The sequence below is a fragment of the Colletotrichum gloeosporioides genome (assembly GCF_011800055.1).
Source record: "Colletotrichum gloeosporioides strain Lc1 chromosome Unknown consensus_49, whole genome shotgun sequence".
Classification (NCBI taxonomy): domain Eukaryota; kingdom Fungi; phylum Ascomycota; class Sordariomycetes; order Glomerellales; family Glomerellaceae; genus Colletotrichum; species Colletotrichum gloeosporioides.
Window position 1 is genome coordinate 31,897 of NW_025544694.1, and position 27,671 is coordinate 59,567.

A 27,671-nucleotide genomic window follows, 5' to 3' on the forward strand; every position below is an offset into this window, starting at 1 on the left:
TGACCAAAATCAGCATCGTCAATCCTCTGCCCTTCCGGCGCCTAATTCCTGCCCCAACTATGGTTGGGCCCGGGGAGGCGACAACGAGTGGGGAAAGTTGCATCTGGACGGAGACAACAAAGCACGCAGTGTGAAGGTAGCTTGACATCTACGCAGCCTCAATTCCAGGACTGACGAGATAAGGCCGATTCATAGGCCGACATGGTGATGGGGAAGAAAGCCACCGCGTTGAATAGACCGGAAGCGACACGTAGAGGAACGAGGGCGTCAAACGTAAGAAGATGTCGTCTGAAGAGCCGCCTGTCTAGAGAAAGCCATGAGGTGTCGGCGATACAAAGAAATGAAAGTACAGCGACGACCAAGGGTCTGCCCTCGGCGCGTCGGAGGCACCAGGCCTGACGAGAGAAGAGGGAAAAGAAAGAAGGAAAGTTAAGCAGACGGGTTTTCGCGGGGTGATAGGGGTGTTGGGTGATTCGAGCCAAGAGCTCGACCCTGCCCTACCTCTCCCACCGCCATCCAGGCGAGGTCGGTGGTGATGAAGCGAGATGCGGCTTCCCGCAACGCCAGGCATCATCAGGGAGATGCGTCCCATCAAGCCGTGAAAGGGGGTGACTTCAGCCCCGGCGGCAAGACCCAGCCATGCGTGGCTGTTTCTGCGATGACATCTCCACTGACACATGCATTCTCCCGAACCAATATGGACACGACCTCAGTCTCTTTACCAAGCAAACAGACGGCCAACCTTGCTTGCATCTACCAACCGTCAAATATCATGCTCAAACATGAACGTCAAGACAGTAACAGCCAGCCCAAATCATGTTTCCCGATGACAACGTCATGAATAAGCTCGGAAAATACAGATCTTAATCCGTAACGGCCTTGGACCTTGCGGGGATGGCCCAGGTCGCGGAACAAGAGTGGATGTCCGGTCGGAGCGGAGGTGGGGGCCGCCAATGCGTCCTCCCGGCCTCCACCTCCATCACTTCCGGATAAGCTCCCGCCTCGTTCAGATGCCAAGAGCAGTTCAAAACACGAGATCGACACTTGCTTGTCAGGGCTGCCACATATTTGTTGGAAGGAGGGAAGCGGTTGCCTTACTGCGTGCGTCAGGGCAAAAGCCTAGCCTTGGTGATTTTGGCGGAGACCAAACTGCGACAAAGCGATGGGCACCCGTCCCCGCAGATACTTCTCTATTGTAATGACCCTCGGCCTGACTACCTGACTACCCCTTCATCCATCAGTCTAGAGATCTGAGTTCTGCCACCTGAACCTCCTGAATGATGGAAAAACCAATTAGACGTCCTAGGCAGCCAGGCATCCCGACTGCCTGCGCAATCAAGCTGCACCCGGGACGTGCCGCTCAAAGTCATTAACTCAGCAAATCGCCTTTTCTGCGATGCTTGCGGTCGCCTGCGCAAGTCGCCCCGAAATAAAAGTCTGTAGCTTGCGACAAATCGACTGAATCTTCCCAGTCTTTGTCCATTTTCCACCAAAAAACGCCAGTAAACCGAGCTTCTCCGAGCTCATGAGACCAGAACCAAGGGTATCTCCACCATTTTCATCGCGAAATGACAATCACTCCGATCTGTGCAACAGACCATTACTCAATCTCCGAATCCGCCATTGCCGGTACATCGGGCGACTCGTATTCGTCCCAAGCCTGCTCAATACTAGAACTGTGAAGCGTTAGCCATGTTCCTCCATTATCTATGATGGCGTAGCAATTACGTACGCATCAATCTTTACTTGCGGAATCCCCTTCTTGCGGCAGAAGGCCAAAAACCGCTTCTTGGTACGTTGCCGCTTGAACTCGGCGAGAAGATCACCTCGTGGCTTGCCGTCCGCCGAAACCACGACGCCGGGCTTGCACCGTATCAGGACCTTCACGGTATCGGCAGCCCACATGATCTCTTGCATGGTTTCGAGCTCCAAATGGAAGTTGATCGGCTTGGCGTAGATGCCCCATGTGGCAGATTCGCCCTCGGCAAGGACCTGGTGCTCAAAAACGAGCTCGCCATCGTCGGGGATCCAGTGCCAGTACTGCGTTACACCAGTACCAACGGTGTTCAAACGAGACTTGATGCGGTTGAGGGCCCAGTCGTGTTTACCAATTCTGTCACTACTGAATTCGTCGACATCGGTGAAGCCCTCATAGGCGAGGTCCGGATCCTTGGGATTGCCCTGAACTTTTCCAGCCTTCAATTTCTTCCTCGCAAGATCCGGCGTCGGCGGCGCGCTACGCTCCGAGTCGTCGTGCTTGATTATCGGCTGTGTGTTTTGGGGTGTAGGCGTCGGCGCGAGAGGCCGCTGCGGCGACGGGCCGGGGAATTCCTCGCTGATGAACATTTTGCGTTTCTTGGCGTTTGGAGTGGCCTTGGCCGAATTTGGGGAGTCTCTAGGCGTCATCTTCATGCCCGACGGTCTGCCAATGCTCTTCTTGCCATTCGCCTTTCGTAAGTCATCGTACTTGCGATCGTGGTAAAAGTCGTGGATGGTCTTGGACAAGCTGAAGTCAGAGCCGTTCTCCGTGAGAATCTCATGCAGGCGCTGGCGAAGCCACTCCAGCGGAGTGATGTCGAGTGTTCCGAATGTTTCCAAACACTTCAAGGTGTCGGCCAGGCGAAACAGCGTGTCGTAGTTGACCAACTTGGTCGTGATATACTTCTTGGACAAAAGCTGGTACGGGCTGATTTCTCCGTCCTTCAGGAAGCTCATGATAGTGCCGCCCCTATTAACTTGTCGGCCTAACTGGAATTTCATGCCCTTCTGGCCGGTTCGTAAGGCGTTGTCCAACTTCACCTGCCAACTTTCGAGACTAGCTTGGATCAGAGGCGGTATCTCGGGCCACGACTGGTCCCAGTATGGGTGGCTGGGGTCAATCCTCTCGATAGGCACGCCTTCCATACACTCAGGGTGCGTGTACACCTTGCCATCATGCTTGAGGACGAGATTGGCTCGGGTGATTGGCGTGTGGTCTTCCTCCGTGTCATCTGCGATGGTCGATCCCTCGCCGGTGCTCTTGTCCCTAGAAACAGGTCGACTGGACATGGGTGTGGCCGTGCCGTTGAAGCTCTCATCTCGGGTGCTGATGACTTTGGCGTGCTGTGCAGTCGGAGGCGCCTGGTCTACAGCTTGGCCATCAGCCTGCTTGCGTCTCTCCCAGTAAGAATTAGCGCAAGATCCAAGCCCTTGCACGATGGTGCAATCTGAAAAGGGGCCTCCGCCTTGGACGCATACGGCGCATCGCCTTCCGTCCGTTTGCTGGTCCCCAATGGCCTGGATCATAACGGCGGTCCAGAGGTCCTTGTCCCCATGGATTCGCGTCAGATCCTGCTCCGTGAATATGACACCAGGACGCAACTGCACCGCTCGCTTGGGGCTCCTGTCGAGAAGCGCGCCCGCGGCTCCATGAACGGGAATGCGGTGAACAGGTCCGATACGCTGGCCCGAAGCGTCCATGATCATAGTCACCGGCTGATCCGGCGGGTTGGCGGAAGGTGGCAGGCCGTTGTTGCTGAGGGGGTGGTCTCCATTAGTGGTCACGCCGTTGACGCCATTGGGTTTGGTGCCGTTCATGACGTCGCTCGTGTGTGCAAGGCGTACAGTCTCGGAATCGCGCCGGGGAGCACCAAGGGCGGCAGCGGCGATCCTAGCACGGTTCTCGTCCTCTCTTTGGCGGTGCTGTGCGAAATAAGCCTGCATATGTTGAACTCTGGCTTCTCGGTCCATTTGCAGCTTCTGACGGTCCTCTTGAAAGTTGATGGTGAGTTCCTCCAACCCGCCGTGCTCTCTCTTGATGGCCTGGTTCACCTCCAACATGCGCCTCTCAAGATCCCTCTTTTCCATGGTCAGGGCGGCTAGGCGCATGCGAAGAGGCTCAGACTTGGCCATGAAGTTACTGTTATGCTGGTCATCTTCAGCCTCATGAGATAGCATCAGGGTCTGCCAATAGTTATCTTCGTCTTGGCGGGACGGCCCACTGCCGTCACCGGTGTCGAAGTGCATGATGAAGATGCCTCTGTGGCAGGCGCAGTGAGATGAGAGCCCCTGCTCAGACTTGTGGAATGCGGGTGAGGGGCGGGACGGCTGTGCGGTTCATCCAAAGTAAAGTCTCGTGTCGTCGGTGAAAATTTGTCGGAAGCAGACGAGACAATTCGCAGATGGACTACTCCAGCTCGCAGGGGCGGTCGGTATGGACAATGTTGGAGTTTCGCATTAAGACGAGAGTTGTGGTGGTGAGCAGAATTAGAGTGCAGCGGCTCCGGGGATGCAGCAGCCGAAGATGTCGCGTGCGTCGATCAATCCGCTTCACGTCGGGCGCGGTTCCGGTACCCTGCCACGAAATGCGGGTTTCCAGTGTCCAAGAATACCTGCCTAGGTGTGTTCCAGGACGGGGAAAGCAGCGGGAACGAGGAGGGGGACAACGGGGGACGTGAAGACGGCGCGATGTCTGTGGCGACACTCACTGCCTGGTATGGTGAGATTCGCCGAGAGATAGGATTGCCCGGGATGTGGGCGATGCGTCAAGCGGCGTCAGTATTGGCGCGAGAGAAGTGCAGTTGCAGCTGCAGATGTAGCGTGGAGGTAAGGTTGGGTTGGTTGGAGGTGTAGTAATTAGGTATGGTATGGTGTGAGTGGAAGGTAAAGTACGGATAGACAGAAAGGTACTAGTGTGCCTCCTACCTAAAGTAAGGAAGGTAAGGTAAAGTGCAGCGGAAGAGTGGATGTTGGGTGTTGAAAATTGGGCCGACTAGCTGAGGTGAGGTATCCGTAAGTAATGAGCGTATTCGTAAGGTAAAGGTAGGTAGTAGGTATGCAGATGGATAGACGGGTTTTGGTCGGGTTGGGGTGGCAGGCAAAGTGCAGGGGATGACCACGAAGGAAACCTCGTCAATGTCTTTCCCTTCAGGAGGTTGTCGAAATGAATTGGCTGCTGCTGATGCTGCTTGGTCCAGGCTGAGTGATTGATGAGCACGGTTGTTGAATGGAGAAGGGCAATGCAAAGACAGGAGCGACCGTGGGGCCTTCAATGCGGCGGCAACCTACGGCGTAAGTGACGGGATGGGGATAGGAATGCGCGTCTCTAGGTACGGTAAGGTAGGTAAGATGGGTTGGTGCGAACGAACGGCGATTGACTGTTGCTGGCGCCGATGGATGGTTCAATCGGTGAACGACGACGGGCGGGCAACAGCGGGCGGCCTGCGTGATGCTGATGCTCGACTGCTGCTGCTTACCTCTGCTTCTGCTGCTGGCGCAATCCAGCAATCTGCCAAATCTGCCAAATCGGCGCGACGGAATATCGCGTGTTTGCACGTGATTTCGCGCAAGATGAGCAAGACCCTGACACGCCTAGGCTCCCTTGATGCTTGCTTGCTTGGGGTATGGTTGGTAGGTAGTCGTAACGGGAACGCACAAGGGAAGGGAGTAGTGAGAGAGGTTCCAGAGATGAGGTAGCACTAAGCTATCAACTGTGGGACGGCACGCGGACGCCGGCGGAGTTCAGCGAGTCCGGCTGGATACGATAAGGTCGGATACCTGACGCGCTCGGAGCCAAGTTCCCTTATGCGGCGACGAGATACCTCACGGCGGAGGCCTTAGAGGATAGAAGGGAAGGAAGAGAGTGAGAAGGGGAGAGGCCACCAGGCAGAGATAAACTGGACCGTGGTGCAAGAAAGGAAGAAAATGCACCCAGAGACGAGAGACGAGATGAAAATAATTAAAAATCGGAAACAATGGAGGGGAGCAGGAAAAAAAAAGTCCAACAAAGGGAAGGCCCAACCGGCCAAACGCACCAGATTGAGTGAAGTACCTTTTACCAGACCCAACCTAACCACATCATCTCACCTTCCTCAATCTCATCTCATCCTGACGACCTACCTCTGTACTATAGTACTTACGTACATACCCGCCGTACTGGGCTAATTGGATAGTCCAGTCGTGCTTGTCAATGTTGCAGGCCCAAACCTGTTATGGGCCGGCCATTGAGAAGCACCCAACTTACACGCCTTCCCTGCCAAAGTTCAATAGGACTTTCGTTCTCTGCAATAGGGCGCGTGGAGCTTAATTGCTTTGCGTATAAGGTATGGTCCTGAATAGGTTGATTGCGTGCAGTTTGCAACGCAAGGCGAGGTGGCTGGCCTGGCCTGGCCTGGCCAGGTAAGCTTGTCACATTGTCCTGCTCGGACCAGCTGCGCATAAACTGCTGCAAATACTAAGTCCATTGACTTCCAACCCAAGGGGGTAAGGTACGGATAGAATTTCGGTTACTGCACCACCTAGTCCATCTACCACTCTGCCTAAGGTATTCCTAAGCCATCCCATTCCCTTAGGTTAGCTACCTTCCCGTTACCTCCCGTTAACTGTCCCGTCGGCTGCTAAAAGGGGGGGCATACATAGTGCACTAAGTGCCATCACAGCCGCTGCAAACGCACAATACTTTAGGGGGTGCTTATCCGTCGTCACCTATCGATAGATACTCGCCAGCACACGTGATTCGCGCAGAGTGCGAGCAAACCCCCTTAGCTTCAGACTAGCGCATCTCGATAACAGATCCGATGCTCCCGATAACGAACCTCCTCCACACCTCCAATCCCCTCCAGTCCCTCACCAGCCGGCAATGATGCAACGCCGCCGCCCGCAGGACATGTCGGCTGCTTCTCCCGGAGCTCTCCGCATCACGATACCCAGTACTACCTTGCAACATTTCCACGCTCGACTCGACGACTACTTGGGGAAGGAGAGACAAGCTTGTCGTGTCGCTGAATCCGATAGCCTCGTTGACTTCGGTGTCATGGCATGCCCTTCCAGCTGAATAAGGTTCAATGATGGCAAGAGACTCCATAACCAAAACTATATTCAGCATTACTTACTTCATGTACTGGAATTTCTATTTCAATCCATCCTATCTGAAACCTTAAAATCAATATCCCTCCCTCTCACCTGTCGTGACTGTTTTGCCCATATACTGCCTTCCGATTTCTCATCATGTCCGACTGAACGAACCCGAGTCTCGAATCGACTTTCCAATCTAGACATATCAATCCATCTTCTGCGATCTCGTCGACCAGATGGATCAGAACGGGGGAAAATCCTTCGCGGCCACATCTAGGGCGTAATGCACAATTTGGAACGCCGCAAGTTTCTCATATCTCAATGGAATTAGACTATGTACTATGGATAACCGCTGGCATCAATACCTGTAACGTTATTAACTCTCCTCCTCTTGTCATCACAGCCGGCCCCGCATCGGCCGCCTGTGGGCGCTGAAACTCAAAAAACGGCCGTGAGTGCTGCACCGACCCGACCTGGAAAGACAGTTTTTCCCAAACGCCGATCCGACCCAATGCTATAGTGAAATTGTCGTCATCTGTGCCCTACTTCATCTTCATTGCCTTCCTTCACTCAGTATCGGCCCGAGTGTCTCGCCGGAGACGGGGAGTACGAGTGGTCATAGCCGCTAGCCTGGCTCACATGGCCATACGGGTCGTCGTATACAGTCGCGCGGCGGTCCTCCTCGGGCAGCAACTCCTTGACCTCCCAGTTGTTCATCCTAGTGCCAACTGAGAACTCGAGGTCCTCTCGCGTGATCGAGTCCCAGTACTTGTAGACCATCATAACGCCCAAGAGGTTGCAGATCGTAGCGAAGAAGAGACCGTCGAGGTAGTGGCTGATGGCGGTGCAAATCTGTGTGCTGACGGCATACAGAATGACCTGACCGACGACGAAGAAGAAGACACCAAAGGCAATGTCACCCAACGGCCAGCGGTCCTGCAGGGTTCTAACGACAAGAAGAATCTGGAGGGCGACGTAGACGAAAAGCTCAATGGCGTTGAGCAGGTAGAGTACGACGAACAGCCCGACGGTGTTGGTGGGGCCGAGGCCTGCCCAAGACTTGAAGGTCGCAAGCGAAACCAGGAAGCAGATGGCGAATGCTACGACGCAGCATACACGGAGAAGCCAGATGGAAAGCGGGGTGCCGTCTTCATACAGCTGGAATCCAACAAAGCCGTTGATTAACAAGCAAGTGACGAGGGCCGACGTCAAGCCGTTTTGGACTGACACGAAGTACGGGTACGGAGCAGAGCCGGGGGGGACCACGCCGGCGTCAAGGCAGAGTGAGATGAAACTGAGGAGCATGTACAGGTAGAAGAAGGTGAGAATTTCCTTGCGACCTGTGATATCAAGTCAGCGGGGGCTTGGGTCGCGGGGTATCGTCGAGCTCATAGGTAACTCACCGACAGCAGTGAATTTGCCGCGAATGTGCAGAATCATGACCACGGTCATGAGGAGAGCAACGATGTGCATAGCGCTGGCAGCACCCTCGAAAATGATGGTGTTCGCTAGTTCGATATTGCGGGCATAGCAGTCGGGCTCGATACCGACGCCGCTCGTCACGGAGGTTACGGGGCCGATGGATGCGCACAACGGCAGCGGGGCCATGTGGCAGATGTTGGTGAAGTCGCCGAAGCCAGACATGTTGGGCTATCTGGCCGCGGTACAGCGACGTCGATGGGTTTGGATCGAGTTGAGGAGATTCTAGTCGTTGCTCGCAGACGGATGGGCGCGAGAGAGGTCAAGGTTGTCAACAGACTGGTGGCGGCGGCTCGACAGGGGGAAGCGAGGGTAATCTGGGTATGGGTGGCTGAAGTGGTTCGAGATGATGGGGATGCGTCGTCGCGAACGAAGGAGACGATGGCGCGGGTGTTCGCGTATTGGGACTGAATATTCGATGGACGGCAAGGGATGTCGTCGGGGTATCGGTAGTCGTCGTACGGAAGGAGACAAGAAGAATGCGGGACGTTGGTCAGGGACAAGACGTGAAGCGATCGGTGGATGGCGACGGTGACGGTGACGGTCGGAGATGATGGAGACTTGGAATGACGGCAACGGCAACGGCGAGTGGACGGCGACGATAGTCGGAGCGAGAGTGCGGGAACGAACGACTGGGCAGCGACCGATTCAAGATGAGGCTTGATGAGGTTTGAGTGCCCGGGGTGGTTGGCAGCGAGTGTGCGGTTGCTGTCCGACGAGCAGAGAAGCTGACGCTTGACGGGGACGTTGGAGCAGCGTTGCCGTGGAAAAAGGGAGGAAAGAGCCCACTCAGGAGCAAGATCAAGGCAGGCACGTTCAATGTTCCAGTGGAGGGCGGGCAGGTAGCGCCTCCCCGGTTGGCTAGCCGTTCTTGGTGGTTGGTGGTTGGTCGAGGTGGATGCAAGGCAAAGCAGGTGCACTGCAGAAAAGGAAGGGGCAGGGGCAGCAAGCTGAGGGACGTGGACCACGGCCATCCACCATCCCCCATCCACCATCGGATTCCTGCTGGAAGAAGCGCCTTCCCTGAAGTTCCTGCCACTTTCTGAGTCCAGCCCGCTCCCGCTGCTTCCTCTCTTTTTTTTTTTTTTCCTTACCCCTTCCCCCTAACCGTTTTGGTCCCTTCCATTGGCCAACACCTCTCCTTCCGCCCCCAACATCCAATAAAAGCGTCTCTTCGTGATTTTTGCATCTCCACCGTTTCGGCAAATTGGCCCATTCAAGCACCGTTACCCCTGCCTACTTTGATTTAGCGACAGCAAATCTTCCCCGCTAGCTCGAACACGAGGCCCCGTCGCCCCGTCCACCGCCTGAACACGGTCCGGCGGTTGACTGCCACTGTCGCGTCCAGCTGTTTCCAGCTGTCGCATCCAGTCGCACCTCAGTTTCTGCTTAACGCCGTGACGCTATTCGTGTTCATATTATCCGTAGTATTTTTACTCATTCTTTCTCCTAGTCTCAAACACCACATCCTCAGCCTCAGTCTTGTCTTGATTGCTCGCCTCAAGAGTGCCCATGGTGCGGTTCACCAATGTGCTGGTCTCCGCAGCAGAAGCTTTCGAAACGGTAAAACCATGCAGAGAACAGCAAACTCCCGCTGTCAATGACGTGGGCACTGTTCTGCCCGCAGTCGTCCAGTCAACCGTCGCATCATTTCGTCCCAACTCGCAAAACTCTCCTGATGCTCCCATCCTGGGGCTGGGAGGTGTGCTCTCCATTCGTGTCTTCAACTCGTTACTGAGTCGTTTCCCATCAAACTACGTCACTCACAACAACGTCAACCTGCTCGTCTGTCACCACCAGTAGAGGCGGTGGATAAGTCGCTTTGCAGTTGCCAGGTGCGTGTCGCTCAACAACGAAGCGAAACCGTTGTTGAAACACCAGCCACCATGGAGTAACTGCTTGTACTGCGATGCTATTAAGCGGATGTCGAGGCAACCCAAGCATAGGGCTGAAGGTACTCTTTAGCTATACATTTCCTTCAAGCTTGGTGTCAGTCAAACGTCAATGGGACCAAATAATTATGCCAGTATTCTTTAAACGGAATGCAATCCTCTGTCCGTAATACAACGGCGTAGCACCGGTCCTCGGACGTCATTCAACGCTACAATCTCTTTGAACCACCAAGTGGAAATAACCGGCGCCATAGCGTAGACAGGGACGTATTGCTAATTATTGATCTAACGCGTAGGAGGAACACGACTAACCATGCTGCCTCACGCACGCAGAGCCGCATAGACTCAGATTGACCTCAGCTCGACCTCGAAGCGCCCTCAAAGCGGGTATGCATCACCAAGTTCTCGTTCCCGTCAGCTTCTTGCCCTCTGGCTTCTTGTCCTTTACCTTCTTGCTCTTCTTCTCGTCTTCCCTCTTGCCCTCGAAAAACCGATCATAGCATCCGCTGCAACTAGCAGGACGGAACCGTACCCTCGTATGCTCCAACCCTGTGAAGCACTCTACCCAGGGCAGCGTCTTCAACATCTCCAGGTGCGACATGTAGATATTGCCCTCGAATCGCCATGGGCCTGGACAGTTCGCGAGCTCGTCGGCACTCCACGAGCACTGTAGATTTTGATGCGTAAGAAACCGCACAGCCATCCCGAAAGTCCACGCGCAGAAGAAGTTGTCTTTGACGAGACACACCGGCGTGCTCTTCTGAGCCATCCTCGCCTTAACCTCTTGGGCGTCATAGCCCATCCAGTCTACCGTGCTGAGCACATGCAATGGGTGCAGAGCTTCAGACAACGCGCCCTTCTGCGTGCCTATCGAGTCGGGCGCAAGACGCCAGCCCATCATGCCGAGCATGTACGTTTCCTTGCAGCTCTGCGCGGCACACTGGGCCATTTTCTCTTCGCCCGTGACACAGCGCGCAGTGAGTCCCTCGAACGACCTCCGGAGAATCTGCACCGCGTTGACGGCCCGGTGGACGCGGTGCCACTCCACGATGCCCAGCAACTTCAACACCCCCTTGAACAATGGAGACACGTCTTCCTTCAGATGCCGTCTTCTCGTCGCCTCGATGAACCGCCCCGTGAGATTTGTGAACTCAAACAGCGAGTCTGCCGTGCGGGCCAGACAGCCCGCGATGTCCGGGTTCGTGAGTCTGTCGACGCCGCCGCCGCCCTGGATTCGCTGCCAGAATATCCCGCCCATGGTGACGGCGAGTCTCTTCGCTGCGGCGCGGCAGTCCGTCTGCATCTTTCGGACCATGCACTCCTCCGCCATGGTGCCGTGCGCGACGAAGCACCGCGGCCGCTGGAGGTCGATGTCGACGATCCAGGAGCCGCCACGGTACGACATGCCCCTCGCCCGCTTCTTGATCTTGACTTTGGGCTCGGCGTCGACTAGGTGGGGCCCGCGGTGGTCTACTTTGCCGCGGTCGCCGTCGGGGAGCGGTACCCAGAAGGCGTCGTCGGACAGCGGACCCTCGGGGAGGTAGAACCTCGTCTTGTCGAGGGTGAAGGTCGACCGAGGTGCCTCGACGGCCTTGAAGATCAAAGTCATGGCCTGGTTGTGCGAGGACATGTCGACCAATTCAATGTCCTCGGTAGTTTGCGATAGAGAAGACGACGAGAAAGGATCGCGGGCCATACCTACGGCTATCTCTTCGAGGGGGTATCTTCTCATCTTTGCGGATGGTGTGATATAACAAGCTCGCGATGTTTGGAAATTCTCGGCGTTGAATGCATCAAGGAAAAGGTATCAGTTTGCCAGACGTCGCCTCCGCTCTGGTTTGATAAATCTCCCAGGGAATCCATCTACGAAGACCATGAAAAGATTCAACAGGTTGCTAGCTGTGCCATACCGTCTCCGAAACGCAACCTCTGTAACAGATCGTTGGAGCGGGATAGGGTGAAGAGATCATTCCCATCACCTGACGTTGGCTTTTCGCCAGTCACTTGATGGATAATAAAGTCTCGGCGAATGGGATCTCACGATTCACGGTTTGCTACTCTGGTCATTCCTGACCTGGAGAAGTAGAACACCCATTGCCTGAACTTTAACTTGGCAACTAAAGTTTATCTAGCCACAAATATACTTGAGTATACTGTCTTGAGATTTGCGTCGGTGACGTTAAAAAGTCCTTACACTTATTCGCGGACCTTTTAAAAATATGCTCAGTATGAAGATACTGATGTCTCTGCGGTAGCTGGACTCGAAACCAAATTTATGGCAGCGGAGGAGGTTTCTGATATCCATTTAGAAACCCATGTTACTCATTTCGCCACTTAGACATCTACTTCTACCATTAGCAACAGCAAAGGTGGTTTAACTGGGCGGAGCCTTCTTGGAGACAGGATATATGAGCCTATTCAATAAGGCACTGAATGGACAAAGTCACAAGCGCCACAAAGCCATCAGGGAGTATAATAAATTAATAATATACAGGAGTGGTCTCTGTAGATTCTCAAGTGATTGATATGTAGGAAGGGTGAACATGGTTCGTTCTGACCAGGATATTTGACTCCGTAACCTTGGAGGTAGACATGGACTATTGAACATGTAGCTCAGATAACAGGGTCGTTCTCTTTCCGGCAACTGTATATGTCCGAGGAGAGCACTCAAAGTCCTCTTTCTAAGCTCATCGTCATGAAGGAGACGATACCACCTTATTCACCGTTGCAATGTTGTGTTGAGACAACATATGCTGGAACCTCGCGGCTGGATTCTAGGAGAGCCGACTTGATAGGAAGAGAATATGCAAGACTTTCGAACTCATCACATCAAGATCATGTTATCATTGCGACTCTCATATTCTACTTCTTCCTCTATGTTTCCTGTGCTTGTGTCTTCATAGGACTTTGATAGCGAGTCCGTAGCGGAACGGACGGCCGGTCAAGAACATGATGTCCATCTGTCAGAAACATGTATTGGCAGTGCGGTCTTTCCTCTTGGAAGGCGCTTCACAGGCCAAGTGCTACCCGACATGCAGACAGTAGATGGATATCCAAGGCATGGCCGCGGCCGAGCCAAAGCAAGTCGTCGTTCAAGTGTCTGGCTGTCTGAGTGAAATGAGAAGTATCCAATGCAGCCTGCGTCGTTACCTTGACTAATAACTTGCAGTCACAGTGACCACAACAATTATAGATCAACTATACCTCTCTACACATATCTAGACAGCCATCATGAACCTTTAGGCTGCGCTGCAATGCTCGGGTGCTGGCGGCAGGCGTGTCAATCCACACGAGCAACATCTCCAAATCACTCTCGTCGGTCACATAAAGTCGAAGAAAATCTTTAGGACACGACCAAAAACAAATCACTATGGAAACGACAATTAGACTAGATATGCGAGGCCTCGGGTCCATACTCATCACAGGCCAAAGGCCGAGACCGCTGCTGCGAATGGGTGCGCAACGTCCGGGCAAGACCGTCAAAAAGCAATATGCGTCTACGACACCGCCTCGTCTTCATCACAGACAGTTTGGGTTCTCCCTCAGAACCCCACGGAGCATCAGGACACAACAGCACCAGAGCCCCAACCCAAAGCACAGCAAAACTCCCTCGTCGAGCCCTCGTCGTGAGCTTGATGACGCACATGGGTAAATGCACCCCCGACAACTACAGATCGGGGGCCACCTGAAGTTTGTTCGGTTTGGGCAAGACAACACCACCGCCCTCCAACAGCAACCAACACAACCCGCGGATTGCGGACCGCCGGCCGGAGGAGCGTCGTCTCACTCACTCAGGGTCGGCGGCAGCGGGCAGGCGGGTCCCAGCGGACAATAGGTGTGCGGATAGTCGGATCAGCGCGGGGCCAAAATCCGGGAGGGTACAGCAGCGACGAGATACCGCGAACAGTGCGATTGGAGCCCGCTTTCTGTTGCCTCCGACCGGCGCTGGATAATCAATCCCAGCATCACCGTCTTTTGCGAAGTCGATGTGCGATACTCCTGAACCGCTGCAGTACTCATCGCTGGACGCTTCCTCCGTCATGCTGGGGATGAAGGTTAGCCAAGACAGCGTGAGCAACTAGAAAGAAAAGGAGAGCGCGCGCCAACTTCCTCTCACGGCGGTGCTGTGACGATCAGCGGGCAGCGAAGTGAGCCAAACGAAGCAAGGAAGTCCGAAATGTGTGCCTGTAAATCCCTACTTTCGTCATAAGCCACTATGTCTCCGTCTATTTCTGCCTTCCTTGCACGAATAGATTGAGAGGGCCAGGTACTGGGGGGAGCAGGCCTCGTATGCGGCGTCAAGAGGCTAAACCGCTCGAGGCATCAATTTAGCGACGGCGTTTGCTGCCACCGCCGCCACTACTGCTGCTACGTCTGAGGCTTTGCTCCGCAGGCCGCACTATGGATAGAGCAGCAGAGCAGGCCCACTGTGAAGTGACTGATGATTGATTTTTGGTGGCCAGTTTGGTGTTCAATTTCAGGAGCCTAAACCCGGAACCTGCAGAGGTAAAGCATGGCCGCGTTGGCCCCTCGAGACCATCCGCCCGGAATGATAGGGGCCGCCCTAACAATGGCCAATGCCTCCCTACCAAACGAGGGCTGCAGCGAGGTTGGCAGCATGATAATCCGCAGCAAAGAGCAAACAGCTGAATAAAGACGGGCGTTCTGGGGGTGGAGGATGATGCGAGTCATCCGAACAAGAAAGAAGGCCTATTGTCACCGGTAGCTGCCAGCCCGTCGTCGTCGTCGTCGTCGGATAACATAACGAGCAGTTTGCAGGGGAGAGCACTGTAAAGAAGACGTCGACAGTGGAGTTCCCCTTCTCCGGCTCAGCAGATTTTGCCATGCCATGAGAGTTGATTCTCAGCTCTCTCCACCACCCGAGGCCATTAGCTCTTCTGACACCGGTATGTCCGGCTTGTCGAACGTAAGGTATCAAACAAATGCGACTGGGCAGCTGAGACGAATCCGAGCCGTGGTAAATCAAATTCGCAACAAGCACGAACCGACTAAGGCTCCCATAGACTGTAAATCAGGATCATAACCGATCAACCAAGAAACCCGTCGGACATGCAGCACAAGACTCCCAGGACCAGGCGTCATTTGACGAGCGAGTGAGCTGCGACTGCGGAGTTCCTAACAGCAAGCAGCATTGCACACTGCCGGTGATACAGCAGTGGTGACAGATGGACCGACCGGTGCCTCGGTGTATCAGACGCGAGGAGTCAGAAATTCAGCGTTCGCTATTGCGCGTCAGGCGAGACAGTTAGCACCTGGGACCCCCTCCTTGGTCATCTTTGCCGTCACCCGTGCTGCCCGGGGCGGGAGCGAGCGGGGAGCAAGGATGGGGCAAAAAAAGACCAGACGATTAACACGCTATCAAGCCTAGCCTGACTGCTTCATTGCCGGGCGTGCCACGCTCGTTGAATCAAGCCACTCCATCCAGAATCAAATAGACGCTCTTGGCGGACACAATGAAAGTCTACTTTCTGTCTCTCCATGGTGATATCTGTCGAGCTATGATGGCGGTCCCGAGTCAGGTCATGAATGTAAAATGTCAGCTTGGCGTCTGCGCTCAGGTCTGCCTCACGCTGCGCGTTGGCGGTGTATCTGAGGAATACCGGAATTTCTTTGACCGAACGCGGGTGACACTCGGCGTCCATAATGTAAATTCGCTATGCGGCCTGGGTGCACCAGCATGTTAACCCGCTATGCAACGGGCGACAATTGAGAAACCCATCGTAATTCAGTTGCAGTGTTATCGTGTTTCGTCGGTGGCAGTTGCCATGCTCAGGGTAAGGGCATCTGTTGGCTAGTGATACACGGCATGTCACTTAGACGTTGAATATGGCTCGTCGATGCGAAAGACAGAGCCCCGGCCCGGTTGCACAAAGGGCAGCGGGTTGTTTGTACACAAGTGCATCGGTGGAAGAAACGGACGCGTCTGACAAGCTGAGATGTGATGCCGGATTGAAGGCTAAACCACCTCGATGTTGGACAACAAATGGCGGAGCTTGAAACCGGGCGAGTGCTGTGGATTTCGGTAGTAGCTGCGCGGATGCACGGAAGTAGGTCTTGGAGATCGGCGGGACGTAAGCGCAGAGCAGGGCGCAGGGGAGTGATGATGATGACTGATGCGAAGAGGAGCAGAAGCAAAAGCAAGCAGGCGACTGACTCCGTGCCATGCAGCTGGAGCCTAGGGGAACATGGAAGAGAAAAAGTGGTGGTTCTCCGTTGTCGTTGGTTGGACGGATCCAGATCCAGAAGGCGTCCGAGCACGATGGAGGAGGAGGAGGGCGTGGAGGGGTTGAGGGATGGCGCCTCGACGGGTTTGAGGAGTACGGATAACCGTGGAAGACGATGACGAGGTCGTGAAGCGGCGGCACGGCGCAGTCCAAGGAGTTGCTGCAGGAGGGAGGCAGTCAAGGCTTTGAGGTGTCCCCTATTTCCTGTCCAAGGCTTTGGGGCAGCTGGCAACTCTAATTGAGGCAGAGAGGTCTTGGACACGAGACACGACACGCCCCAAGTTGGAGATGGAGTGGCAATGGGACAAGTTGCCGTCCCGTTCGTAGGCGAGCTGGTCCGTGGTTTTCTGGACGACACACGACCAAAGCGAAGTAATAAGCCGGTAATGGTATGGATGCTGTGTTTGGTGCGTTGGGCGTTGCAATTTGCAGCTGTGTGCTCTTTGTGTGTTATGTACAAGCTTGCTGTTCGCTCCGGGCCGGGATGCGAAACGGACATGGGGTCCGGAGCCTAGCTTTGTTGTAACGGATGGTGGTTGACGAGGGCGACAAGGACGAGCTGATGGAGGTGTGGAAATGGGAATGGATGCGGGATGTGATGATGATGGCGAGGGAAGGGGAGGGATGGCTTGGCTTGGGTAAGGTTGCCTTTTGGGTTGGGTTGGTGATGAATGAAAATCCATGTGTGTGTGAGCAACTGCAGGTGTGATGGCGATGGCGTCCACTCCGTTTCGGATTCCGTCCCCTCCGGTGAAAACGGAAAGACTGGACCTGATGGATGTTGCCCGTCTTACGTGATGCATCGCAGGCTGGAGGCAGGCACCTTCTGCATGGGGGCACCTTCACTCGGGAACCTCGGTACGTATACAGTGCGATCAGCATCGGAGGCGCCAATGGCAGTTGCTAGTCCAGTGGAAGTCGCGCCCCAGCACAGCAAGGGAAGAAGGAAACAACCAACCGCGCAACTTTTGGGAAAGTACCTACCTACCTACCTAGGCAGGTTGGTGTCATCTTCGACTTCCGCCTCAACCTCAACCTCAATCCTCGAAATTTCGATCTGACATCTTCCTTGCCCTCAAAAACCACCATGACGATCACCAGGCCCAGCCAGAATGTCTTACAAAGTCGACCCGCTGCACGGAAGAAGCCAAACGCAAATCCAAATGCAAATCCTACGGAAGCCACTAACAGAACCGAACCTTGCTTGCCTGCAACACAACACCACAATTGCCGCCTTTCCCACCTCCAAAATCAAGCTGCCACAATGCAACCATGACCGCTGTCCCCCGAATCTCCACGCAGCTGCCATTTCCAGCGCTTCCACGCGTCTCCTTGGGCCCGACATTCGCCCTTCGCCCATCGGTCAGCAGGCCATCCGATCAGCAGGCCCCAGCGTCCTTGTTTGCAACCCTTTTTTCTCTCAGAGACAGGGAACTGCAATCCTATGCAGTACTTCATCAGAGTCGAGACATGATGGCTGTCGACGTCCAATATCTCGTGCCTACTGCCGATCCGTCCCTCTTCTTTCTGCGGAGAGTATCCGAACCGCCGCTCGCTGCGCTACGCTGCCTGCCCCTGCGGCCTCGCCAATACTCGTACCGCACCCAGTGTTTCTTACCAGAAGGCTTGACGGGACCAACAACCTTCGTTGCCTTTGCTTGCTTCCTCATGCCATGCAACTGCCAGCCCTTTGTCTTACACATGACGCACCAGTATCAGCACCACCTCAACTACGAAAGCTCAATTCCCTGAGCCTGTACACATCTGCTTCAGGCCAGGGAAACCGCCCGAGGCATTCAAGGAGGAGCCACCGACAAAACACTCAACCTTGATCCCCCACGGCAATCTACTTTGGACATCCATCATCGTCTCGGCCACCCTCACCTCCTCAATCTCCACCATTCCGTGGACACACCGCGGAACTTGATTTACCACCTTAAAAGGCCAGCCTGGGTCTTGAATAACACTCTTGCCGTGTTGCCAGCGCCTGACAAGAGGCATGGAGCTAGATGAGGCGCTGGCGATCGCTGTTCAGGGTCGGTTTCAACCTTGGAACTCGATCACTTCATCTTCCTGCACTGTACAGAACCAACAGCCCTCCACAATTGCACTTGCTGCAGCTGTCGTTGTCAAGCATGTACATGCTTGTAGGGGAGCCCAAGTCTGCTGTCTGTCCAACTGCATCTCCCGAATCCAAGACATCATAAGCCACAGCTTCCTCTCTTGGCTGTAGGAAGCGGCGCTGCTAGAGTTGTCAGCATTATGGGACTTCAGCCCTGACTTCAGGATACCCTCGGGGAGCCTGCAAACAGTGCCAAATGTTGCAACCTAAAATCGCACCACCGGGCCATCCCTCCATGCCACCTATCAAACGGCTGTTCACTCCTGATTGTGACACACCCCAATTCCGCTACATTGCCAGAGGCCTGAGCTGGGCACGCACTGTACGACACTTTTCTTACGACCAACATTACAACTGTTGAGACGGTCTGCAACCCCTCGAAAGCCCTGGTTGCATGCCTCATGTCGGACCACATACCGTCTAGACGGAACTCCTCAACGCCGCTCATTTGCTGCCCGTCCCGCCAACCGGCTGAATTCATGCTGCTACATACCGCCTAGCTGTGAGTCCTTGACTCAATGAGCAGCTGGGTCCTGCGGCGAGGCGCATGGAGCAATATCACATCCTGAGAACCTCGGATAAAGCATGCTACAAGAGACCCGATCAGGGCGCTCGCTGGTTGACCCCTTTACCTTTGCGAAATCTTACACAGAATTCAAGAGTCTCAGTTCATTGCACATCACAGAGAGCCAAGGGCGTCTGACCTCGGCAGAGTTAATGACTTCCAAGGCAAAAAGACATCTTGTCTCCCTCCGTCAGCGAGAGCCTGCAGCAAATGGCAAGATGCGACAAATAGGCACACACCCGCTGCTGCCGTTGTCCTATGTCGCACACACACACACACACACACACACATACACTTTCTCTTTCTCTCTCTGGGTGTGCCCCAGGCCCCGGAGGTAGGGACCATATGGTAGCTGCGGGTCTTTCCAGGCTATTCCAGCCGTGTCTGAACACAAGACTTCCCTTGTGATCCATGGCCGGATCGTGGTCTGTTCTGCGCACCGTCAAGCCTCAGCTGGTCCATTCCTGCTCGCCTTTTTGGTGACTTCTACGGCCAGGCGCGCCAATGTCCAGGGCTAAACAAAGACCCTCTTCGTCGTTCTCGGGCTCTCAGCACGGCGAGAATGCAGCATCCCGGTCTTGTGACGATATACCAGACGGAACCCTGCCTGGCTAAAGGGGGGGAAAAAAAGTGAAAAAAAAAGAAGGGAAAAAAACACCCGTCGCCGCGCAATCTATTCGACAACTCCTGCGGAAGCCCCCCGATTCCAGGTTGGACTGGCGACGCCAAGTCGGCCATATCAGCATTCACAAAATCTGGAGCTTCGGCCTCGACGGCGGAACATACGGGGGCCCGAGTCCAGTCCCTGGTCCTTGGCCGACCTTCCTATCCGGCGGCCAGTTGCTATCTTTCCCTGCACACACGCACCGTTGGACCGGCCGATTGTTTGCGTGGACTGTCAAGTACAAAGCCATGTTGGACTTGACGACTCAGATATCTACAGCCTGTGGGCAACGAAGCTACCCACCCAGCATTCCCGATACTTCGAACACGCCCCCCTCCCTTTCTGAAAGAACTCTCTACATAGTACATACTGCCCGATTGACGCCAGGGTGCCGTCCAATCACCGCCCATCAGGATGCCCATTCTCATCGCCCATTGCATACCGACCTCGTACTTATATGGGAGTACATTTGTGCGTTACTTTGCCACAACGCTCTCATTCAGAATCGATATGTATAGACAATAAAGCTCGCAAAAAGTGCCATCGGAGCCCTACGCCGAGGGCGCTTTGCTGCCATCATTATCGCATGCCGGTTCCATGGCGAAGGGGGAAAAATGATCCTCATCTGTGTCTGAGATCAATTTAAGTCCTTGAGACGCACACGCGACAGGACTAGCGCATCTAATAATCCGACGAGGATTCGGCGGCTGGGCATATACGATATCTGTCATGCCGTTATGATCAGAGAGGTGCATAGTCAATTCTCTGAACTCGCATTTCGATGCAATCTTGAACCCGGTAGGTTGATATTTTCAAACCGCCGTCCCAGACACCGCGGTTCGAAGACCACACAGTATGTCGACCGATGGTCAGTATCTTGGGTATGCAACCTGGTCTACCGAAGTCACTTGAGGAGCATGCTTCGAAAAGGTCCTTAAAATAACATTGAGCTTGGTTTCCGGGCCCATGGACATCGTTGGCGGCCGGTCAGTTTGTGTGTTTTCACGGGGTTTCCCAACGCGTCTATCTAGATATGCGAGCGCAATTTTCAAGCTATGACACAGGCAAGCTTTCATCATATCCGGCTGCTAATTGCACAAAGGAGGGAGACCAAGTTCATGCACACTGACGTTCCGTGAGGCGGGCGATGGTGCTCGCAAAACGGGGGTTGGATGGCTTGACTGGGGAATTGGATTTCGTGTGCTAACCCTGGATGGAACAGGAAGTCTGGGTGGGGTATACTAGCGGGCACGCCCATAGCGTAGTCGTATGAAGAGCTATCACCGATCAACCATGCTTCGCCAATGCCAGCACAGCGGGCTAGACGCGCCACAAGCCACACAGATGGCCGCCGCAGACAGCCAAATGCTGCCCCGAGGGCCCCCAATGTCCTGAGATCAACCACACTCGGGCAATACCGATACGTTCACGGGCATTGTGTGCCGTTAACGCATGCTCACGAACGAACGACCTACGGATGCCAGCTACGTGGGCAATGGACCGTGAAGCCGGGGTTGAGCGATAGCATGAGCCTAACTACCCCTCTGGAGACGTGTTGGCCGTTCGATAATTGACCGAGTCGCATGTCGACGAGGTTGACCTTGGATAACATTAGAGGTGTGGCTTGGGCCACTCCCTGTCCAATTCCATGGGGAATCTTTCTCCTCGCAGGTCTCCTCACCCTTGTGCAGGAGAAGAACGATTTCGCTTACATCCACGCCCCTCAAATCGCTAACTACCTTTGGTACATACCTGCTGCTCCCGTCCAAGTTCTCCAAAAGCTGCGAGCCAGGACTCAGGCCCTCGATTTTGTGCGAATGCCGCCAGGCAGACCGACCGACCCTGCAGCTCCGGTATCAAAAACGAACCCCATAATTTGCGTGGGTGCTGACTCCGTGGCTTGCGGTGCAGACGAAGTTTGGCAGGTTTGGCTCCTGGTCCCAGGATTTGCGTCTATCTGCTTCGTGTCTTCCCCATCGCGATGGCAGCATTCCAACCTTCAAGAGGTGAGGTATTATTATTCCTAGCTAACTATCATCTTTGGTCGCTGGTTCGCCAACCCATCAATGTCGATTGGAGGCCGCTAACTGAAATCGATTAAGGCAGCAGCAGCAGCTCGTCACAAACACTCGTGCAAGCCAACCCTGTACAATGGAAACACTTGCTCTGGGATACTTCGACGGCTTCGTCAAGAAAAAGAAAATCAGCGTCCGTCGAGCGAAAGGAAACCAGCACTCAAATGGGATACTCCTAGGTCAATCGCAACTGGGCCGGGGCCTGGGAAGCACTGGCCCAAGGCTGCTGTGCGTTGAAGCAGAGACGCCGGACCTTCTGCCCTATCGGCTCTCACTCAGGCGCCTTTTGCAACTAACACCAATGTTACGCTCGCTGTTGCAAGGGCAGCAGAGGGCAACCGTGGAATCCCTTCCGCGCCTTGCTGCTGGCCGATGCAACGCCATTGGCACACTTGCCTCTCGTCAACTAGGCGGTGCACAATGGGATGAAATCAAGTCGGTCAAAGGCTGTCACGGCGGTGGACGCTTGAGGGTACGAACATGCTGTCGAGAGCCTCGCGGTGCACACCCGTTCCGCACTATTATGATCATCTCTCAGCAACTTGCCGTATTTGCAACAGTATCTTGATTTGTTGGACCCAGTTAACCACACTGCTTCTTACCATCCTATCGCACCCGCTGACTGGACGACAGAAGACGACAAATGTTTGCATGGCTCTTCGTGGGTGTTTCCCTGTCCTGCTGAGCAACTCCGTTTCCAACATGGCACGTCTGTGGCCCTGTGGCTCAGATTTCATTGGAAATGCAACCACTTGTTCCACGGGCTCACTAGCAGGGGAGACGCGGGTAAGACACCCTCCTCTCGCGTGTCGCTCATGGCGTTTTGCGTCGATACAGGGTTGTTTGGATCTGCAGGGATTTTAATGACCTGGCTAGGGATCCTGCTTACTTAGTCGCCAAACAGTGGCAGCGGAGGGAGGTCCTGCGCAACCCAGCCTTTCGGCCGGCACGGTCGGCGTCCATGACGCTGTGATACCGATCTTTGGAGCTGTCTCCGTGGCTCTCACGGCCGGATACCCTGTCGAAACGAGATGCCACTCCACCCCCCTCATCGTCAGTCAGAGATGCTGCTACTCACTCAGGCGGGACGGCACCTCCTCACCCGAGTCTAACTTGTGACTGGCTACTGGTCACCAACATGAAAGCGCAGTGGCCAGGCCGCAGAGAGGGATGACGGTGTGCCAGACAGAGATGAGTCTGATATTGATGGACAAAGACAGGTCTGTGCATGACGTGCCGGCGGCGGTCCTGTGGCCTTGAGCAGTGTTTCTGCATTTTTGGTCGCTCATGCATTATCACCCACGCAAAATGGTGCCGCCGCAATTTGATATTGCGAGCCCCAAGCCACGGTTTCATTGGGGGATGCAAACGCAGTTGGTGGCCCAGACGGAAACATGGAAACTCCCAAAGATCCGCAGACTATTCGGATACTCGCCGTCGTGGCGCCATGCTCCAATGATGAACCAGCCCGGCGATGGTCCCGGCCTAACGCAGCCAGAAAGGAGTGCGTATCAGCCAAGCGGAGGGGGAAAAAAGACCTCAAGCCATGGCTCAGGTTGGGCCTTTGCACGTTTACAGCCTTGTCGACAAGCCGAGCAAGGCCCGTCTGAATCGGCGTGGGCACTTGGTGAGGCAGTCTATGCTCATCGTCGCCCCGACCCTCAGATATACCTGAGTCGATGCTCATAGATTGACCCCTGGCTCCGAGGATCCAGATTTGCTTTTGAACTCGGCATCTTCGTTGGAGGGGGAAGGCTGAGGTGCGTTGCGTTGGTTGCCCTGGGCGCTGATTCCCAAAGCAATAGAACGGCGGCGAAGCAAGGCGAGAATAGTATATGCGCCGGCGGACCAACCGCTGAGCCCTGTCCTGTACGAATACCATTCCCGTCGTCCATCGCCCGCATGTTCCCTTTCTATTTCGAGCGAGGGACTAGCAAAGAACCGTCGTGATGTTGGCGACAAGACTCCCTTGTCTTGGACTCTTTTGCAGGCCTTTTTTATTTATTTTATTTATTTTTATACCCCAATCATCTTTTCAATTTCTTTTCTACGGCTTCGCAACCGAGGTGGTGGATGGACCGACGGTGATCTGGGCAACTCCTGGCTCAGCTATGTCCCGAACAACGAGCGTATCCGTCACAGAAGCCGCGGCGGCAATATCGACTTCTACCAGGGTATTGACCTGCGCAAATTTCAGAAGGGGTCCTTGTCGGGCTGCGCCTACCGGTGCCAACTTTACTTAGTACTGTTTCCTCAGCGCGGAAGTCTCATCCCCTGAGGATACAGCGAGAGAGGGGCTTGGACTGCCCCAGTCCCGTGTGCCGCCAGCATTCGAAAGCACTTGATTGTGCGGAGATTCTGTCAGGTGCGCCATCGCCGACGGTGCTCTCGGGAAATTACGACAGACTCACGTCTCTCGGCCTGGCCTGGCCTGACCTTGGCCTCGTTGGCAATTACATTTGATGGCATGCGACTAACTGCACCGATCAGATACACACACCGGAGAGTACACTCTCTCCATGTCCTACTCAGACCCGACCGACAGCAACACAGGCTCGGCGCAGGCAAGCAGGCAGACCAGACGACGATGGACCAGTGCCGTCAGCCGCCGTGTTTCTGATGCGGTTTGCGAGGTGGCACGGCGCACTGTGCCTCTCCTGGTCTGTTGGCTTGGGAGCTTCGCTTCTTCCTGGGCTTGGCTGAAATTTGGATTGGGTCAGTTGGTGCTGCTGATTGGCTGGTGAAATGGATGGAACCAGCCTGGACTGGATTGGTCCGCTGTCTCGGCCGCGAATCCAATGCAATTGCCTATGCCTTTGCTATGGCAGTGGGGTACGGATACGGATATATTCGTTCTGGCACTTTGGAAGTCTTGGACGGCTTTGCCCTCGCCGGCCTCTCGACGGGTCAAGGTAAGGGAGACATGGCATGGCAAACATGCCGAAACTTACGGAAACCGAGAGGTACTTTGCCGGGCGGGATTACGAGCATACTGCACACTTTCATCGACCTCGCTACCTACTTTACACCGGTCGAGGTAAGTTACCTCGGAACGACTTCCCTGTCAGCGTGGTGGTCGTCCACCTGATGTGAGGTATGGGCGGCGGTGCGTTGCGGCGCTCATCCGTCTGACCTGGCGCGAACCTTTGACACCTACTTGATACGTATTACAAGGCAAATGATCGTGGGGACGTCGTTCCACGCAGACAAGCCAGCCAGTCGGCCAGACAGCCGCCTCTCTTCCAAAGGGTGTGTTGATTGAGACAGTACGGATTGCCAAGGTGTCGAGATATCAGGCCAACAACTCGGGGCGCTATGCCTGAATGAGCGACGCTTCCGCAACGCACCCTGGGCCTGGGGTCTCGAGATATCTTTGGCTCTTGTGCTTGAGGGCAAATATTGGAGGGTAAGGTGTGCTAATGCTCTGCTCATGCTCACCAATCGACGGCAAGTACCGCACATGTCGGCAGCCTTGTTGGTTGCGTATGACTTTTGGGGGTCACAGGTCGCAACATGCGATTCACAGACAGCAGTGGGGACTTGGGAAAGACTTTTTTTTTTTTTCTTTCATACATCATCTGGGAATACTCGGTAGACCGAAAATGAAGCGCTGCATACGAGGACGAGGCGCCCACTAAAGCGAGCAGAGTGGTCCATCGGGGGTTGCTTTTCGTTCTGGAGTCGCAGTGCGGATGAGCACGAGGATCCATCGGAGTCGATAAGTTGATGAACTGGGACCGAACCAAGGACAGGACCATGACCACCACGGAGGTGCAAAAGACGCCCGCCCACCTGCGTTCCTGAGTCGGTAGGCGAGGAATTGGCGACGGCGGAGGACGAAGACGAGAGACCCGCCTCCCAAAAAAAAAAAAAAAAAAAAAAAAAAAAAAAAAAAAAAAAAAANCCCCCCCCCCAAAAAAAAAAAAAAAAAAAAAAAAAAAAAAAAAAAAAAAAAGAGAGAGAGAGAACACGAGCGGGCCAATCGAAAAGCATTGAGCGACGGGTCATATCCGGGTCACGGGTGACGCAAAGTCCAGGTCCAGATCCAGGAGTATGAAGGGTACTCGATACGCAGGCTCCATACTGGATGGGCAACGCAATGTTCATTAACTGCGTGGTAGCTTATGGGGACTTGGGACAGACGCTCGAGTCAAAGTGAGCTCGGTATTACGGGTTACGGCGCACTAGCATGCCGTGTCTGGCCCTGGACAGCGACAGTTCAGCCTGCATCGGTAGGGGATGGGCGTTCGTAATTCTAGCTCGGCAGGGTAACGGGCTGAAAGAGACCAAGGGCCGAGAGAGTTTTGTGTGGGGATGCGACAGCGAAGGATGGAGTGTGTGGACGGGGGCGGGATGGGACACGGCGGGATGATGGGACGAGAAAAGAATGGATCGTTGGCGGCGATGGCGACGGCGACGGTGGTGGTAGTGGAGGTGGTGGTCATGACGAGGAGCCTGCCTGGCTTTTGGAGGATGGACGGTGTCGAACTACTGCGTACGGTAGAATTGCGGCGGCCGTGGTGTTCTGGTGGTGGTGGTGGTGGTGGTGGGGAGCGCATGAGGACAAGGGTAGTGTTCATGGTGGACGGAGCTACCTTCTAGGGCCGTCTTTGGAGGACGACGACCGACCGTCTTCACAGGTGCCTTTTCCAGGTTGCCTTTGCGGCGCGACAAGGTTACGGCTACGACAAGCAGCTTCATTTACGGCGTCTCTTTCATTTGCCCTGCGCTCAAGTCTGCGCTAGCTCCGTCAACAAGCGTCACAAGTGGGCGAGACGCACGACTGAGAAAGAAACGCAGAGCCTGTCTGGGCCGAGGTGTTGTCTGGCCGGCCTTTGCCTGGTAATGCAGAATGATATTGGCAATGAAAAAGATGGAAGTGGGAGGATTCGCGGGCACCGCAGTAGTTGTGCAGCATCCAATCAAGCTTGAGTTGCCTGGCTGCGGGCTGGTGGTGCTTGGTGCTTAGTGCTTGGTGTTTGGTGCCGCCGCTGCAGCTTGAGGCGACACCAACCCAAAGACACCGAGCCAAAAGCAGGCAAGAGAGACGGACCAGAGGCTTCCAAACCCCACCCGACGCTGTCTGGGCACCCTTGGGATTTCAATGAGCGCCGCAGATGGGAAAGAGGGAGAAGGGGACGTGGAGAAATCACGAAGGATGCTTCACTTGCTGATGGGAGGGGGGTGTGAAGGAACATTCCAGGGAGCAAGCGATGGGAAGAAGGGCAAGGGGGGGTGAGACCAGCGACGAGGCACCCGACGGACAGGCACCAGGTACGTATCTTTCTCTTTCTTCTCCCCCCTCTCTCCCGTCGTCAACTCGCCTCACCCTGTGCTTGCGTCCCATGCCCTGTCTGTCTTGCCCGGCGTCGGTAAGTGGTTGCTCACTCGCTGGAGCCTCTCTGTCTTGAGGTGGTCTGTTTGGTTCCCGTAACGTAGTGTAGGCACCGCACCACCTGCAATTCACTTGCTTCCATTCCAGTTGCACCAACCCTATTTCGGCATGGCTTGGGAAGGTGGGTGAGAGGAGAGGGAAAGGAAGGGCGAGAAAAAAAAGGAGAGAAAAAAAAAAGAAGAAGAGTCAACCATTCAGGTGCCACTCCACGACACACGGAACACACTCTCGCTCAACTCTCATCAGTCTCTTTCTCTCACACACTTCCCCCCCCCCCCTTCCACATTTCGATACCCACGCCCACCTGCATCCCACCTCACACACTCTCCCACTGTCCGGCTGGGGACCGTGACTCCGACTGCGGCTAGGGACCAAGGAGGGCAAGTGCGGTGCGGAACGCGAT

The 27,671-nt window shown here is 54.8% G+C and overlaps 3 protein-coding genes across 3 annotated transcripts; all 3 read right to left on the minus strand.

Annotated features, from left to right (window-relative positions):
- Positions 1-1,600: 1,600 nt before the first annotated feature.
- GCG54_00012053 (uncharacterized protein) lies at positions 1,601-4,005 on the minus strand (the record flags this gene model as incomplete). Its single annotated transcript, XM_045411941.1, has 2 exons — positions 1,601-1,676; positions 1,733-4,005. The coding sequence occupies 2 exons, from the start codon at positions 4,003-4,005 to the stop codon at positions 1,601-1,603; spliced, it is 2,349 nt and encodes a 782-aa protein (XP_045263725.1).
- A 3,396-nt stretch (positions 4,006-7,401) lies between these two features.
- GCG54_00012054 (Chitin synthase export chaperone) lies at positions 7,402-8,475 on the minus strand (the record flags this gene model as incomplete). Its single annotated transcript, XM_045411942.1, has 2 exons — positions 7,402-8,171; positions 8,235-8,475. 2 exons carry the CDS (start codon positions 8,473-8,475, stop codon positions 7,402-7,404), a joined length of 1,011 nt encoding a protein of 336 aa, XP_045263726.1.
- A 2,121-nt stretch (positions 8,476-10,596) lies between these two features.
- On the minus strand, positions 10,597-11,934 carry GCG54_00012055 (uncharacterized protein; the record flags this gene model as incomplete). Its single annotated transcript, XM_045411943.1, has 1 exon — positions 10,597-11,934. The coding sequence occupies one exon, from the start codon at positions 11,932-11,934 to the stop codon at positions 10,597-10,599; it is 1,338 nt and encodes a 445-aa protein (XP_045263727.1).
- Positions 11,935-27,671: the final 15,737 nt, after the last annotated feature.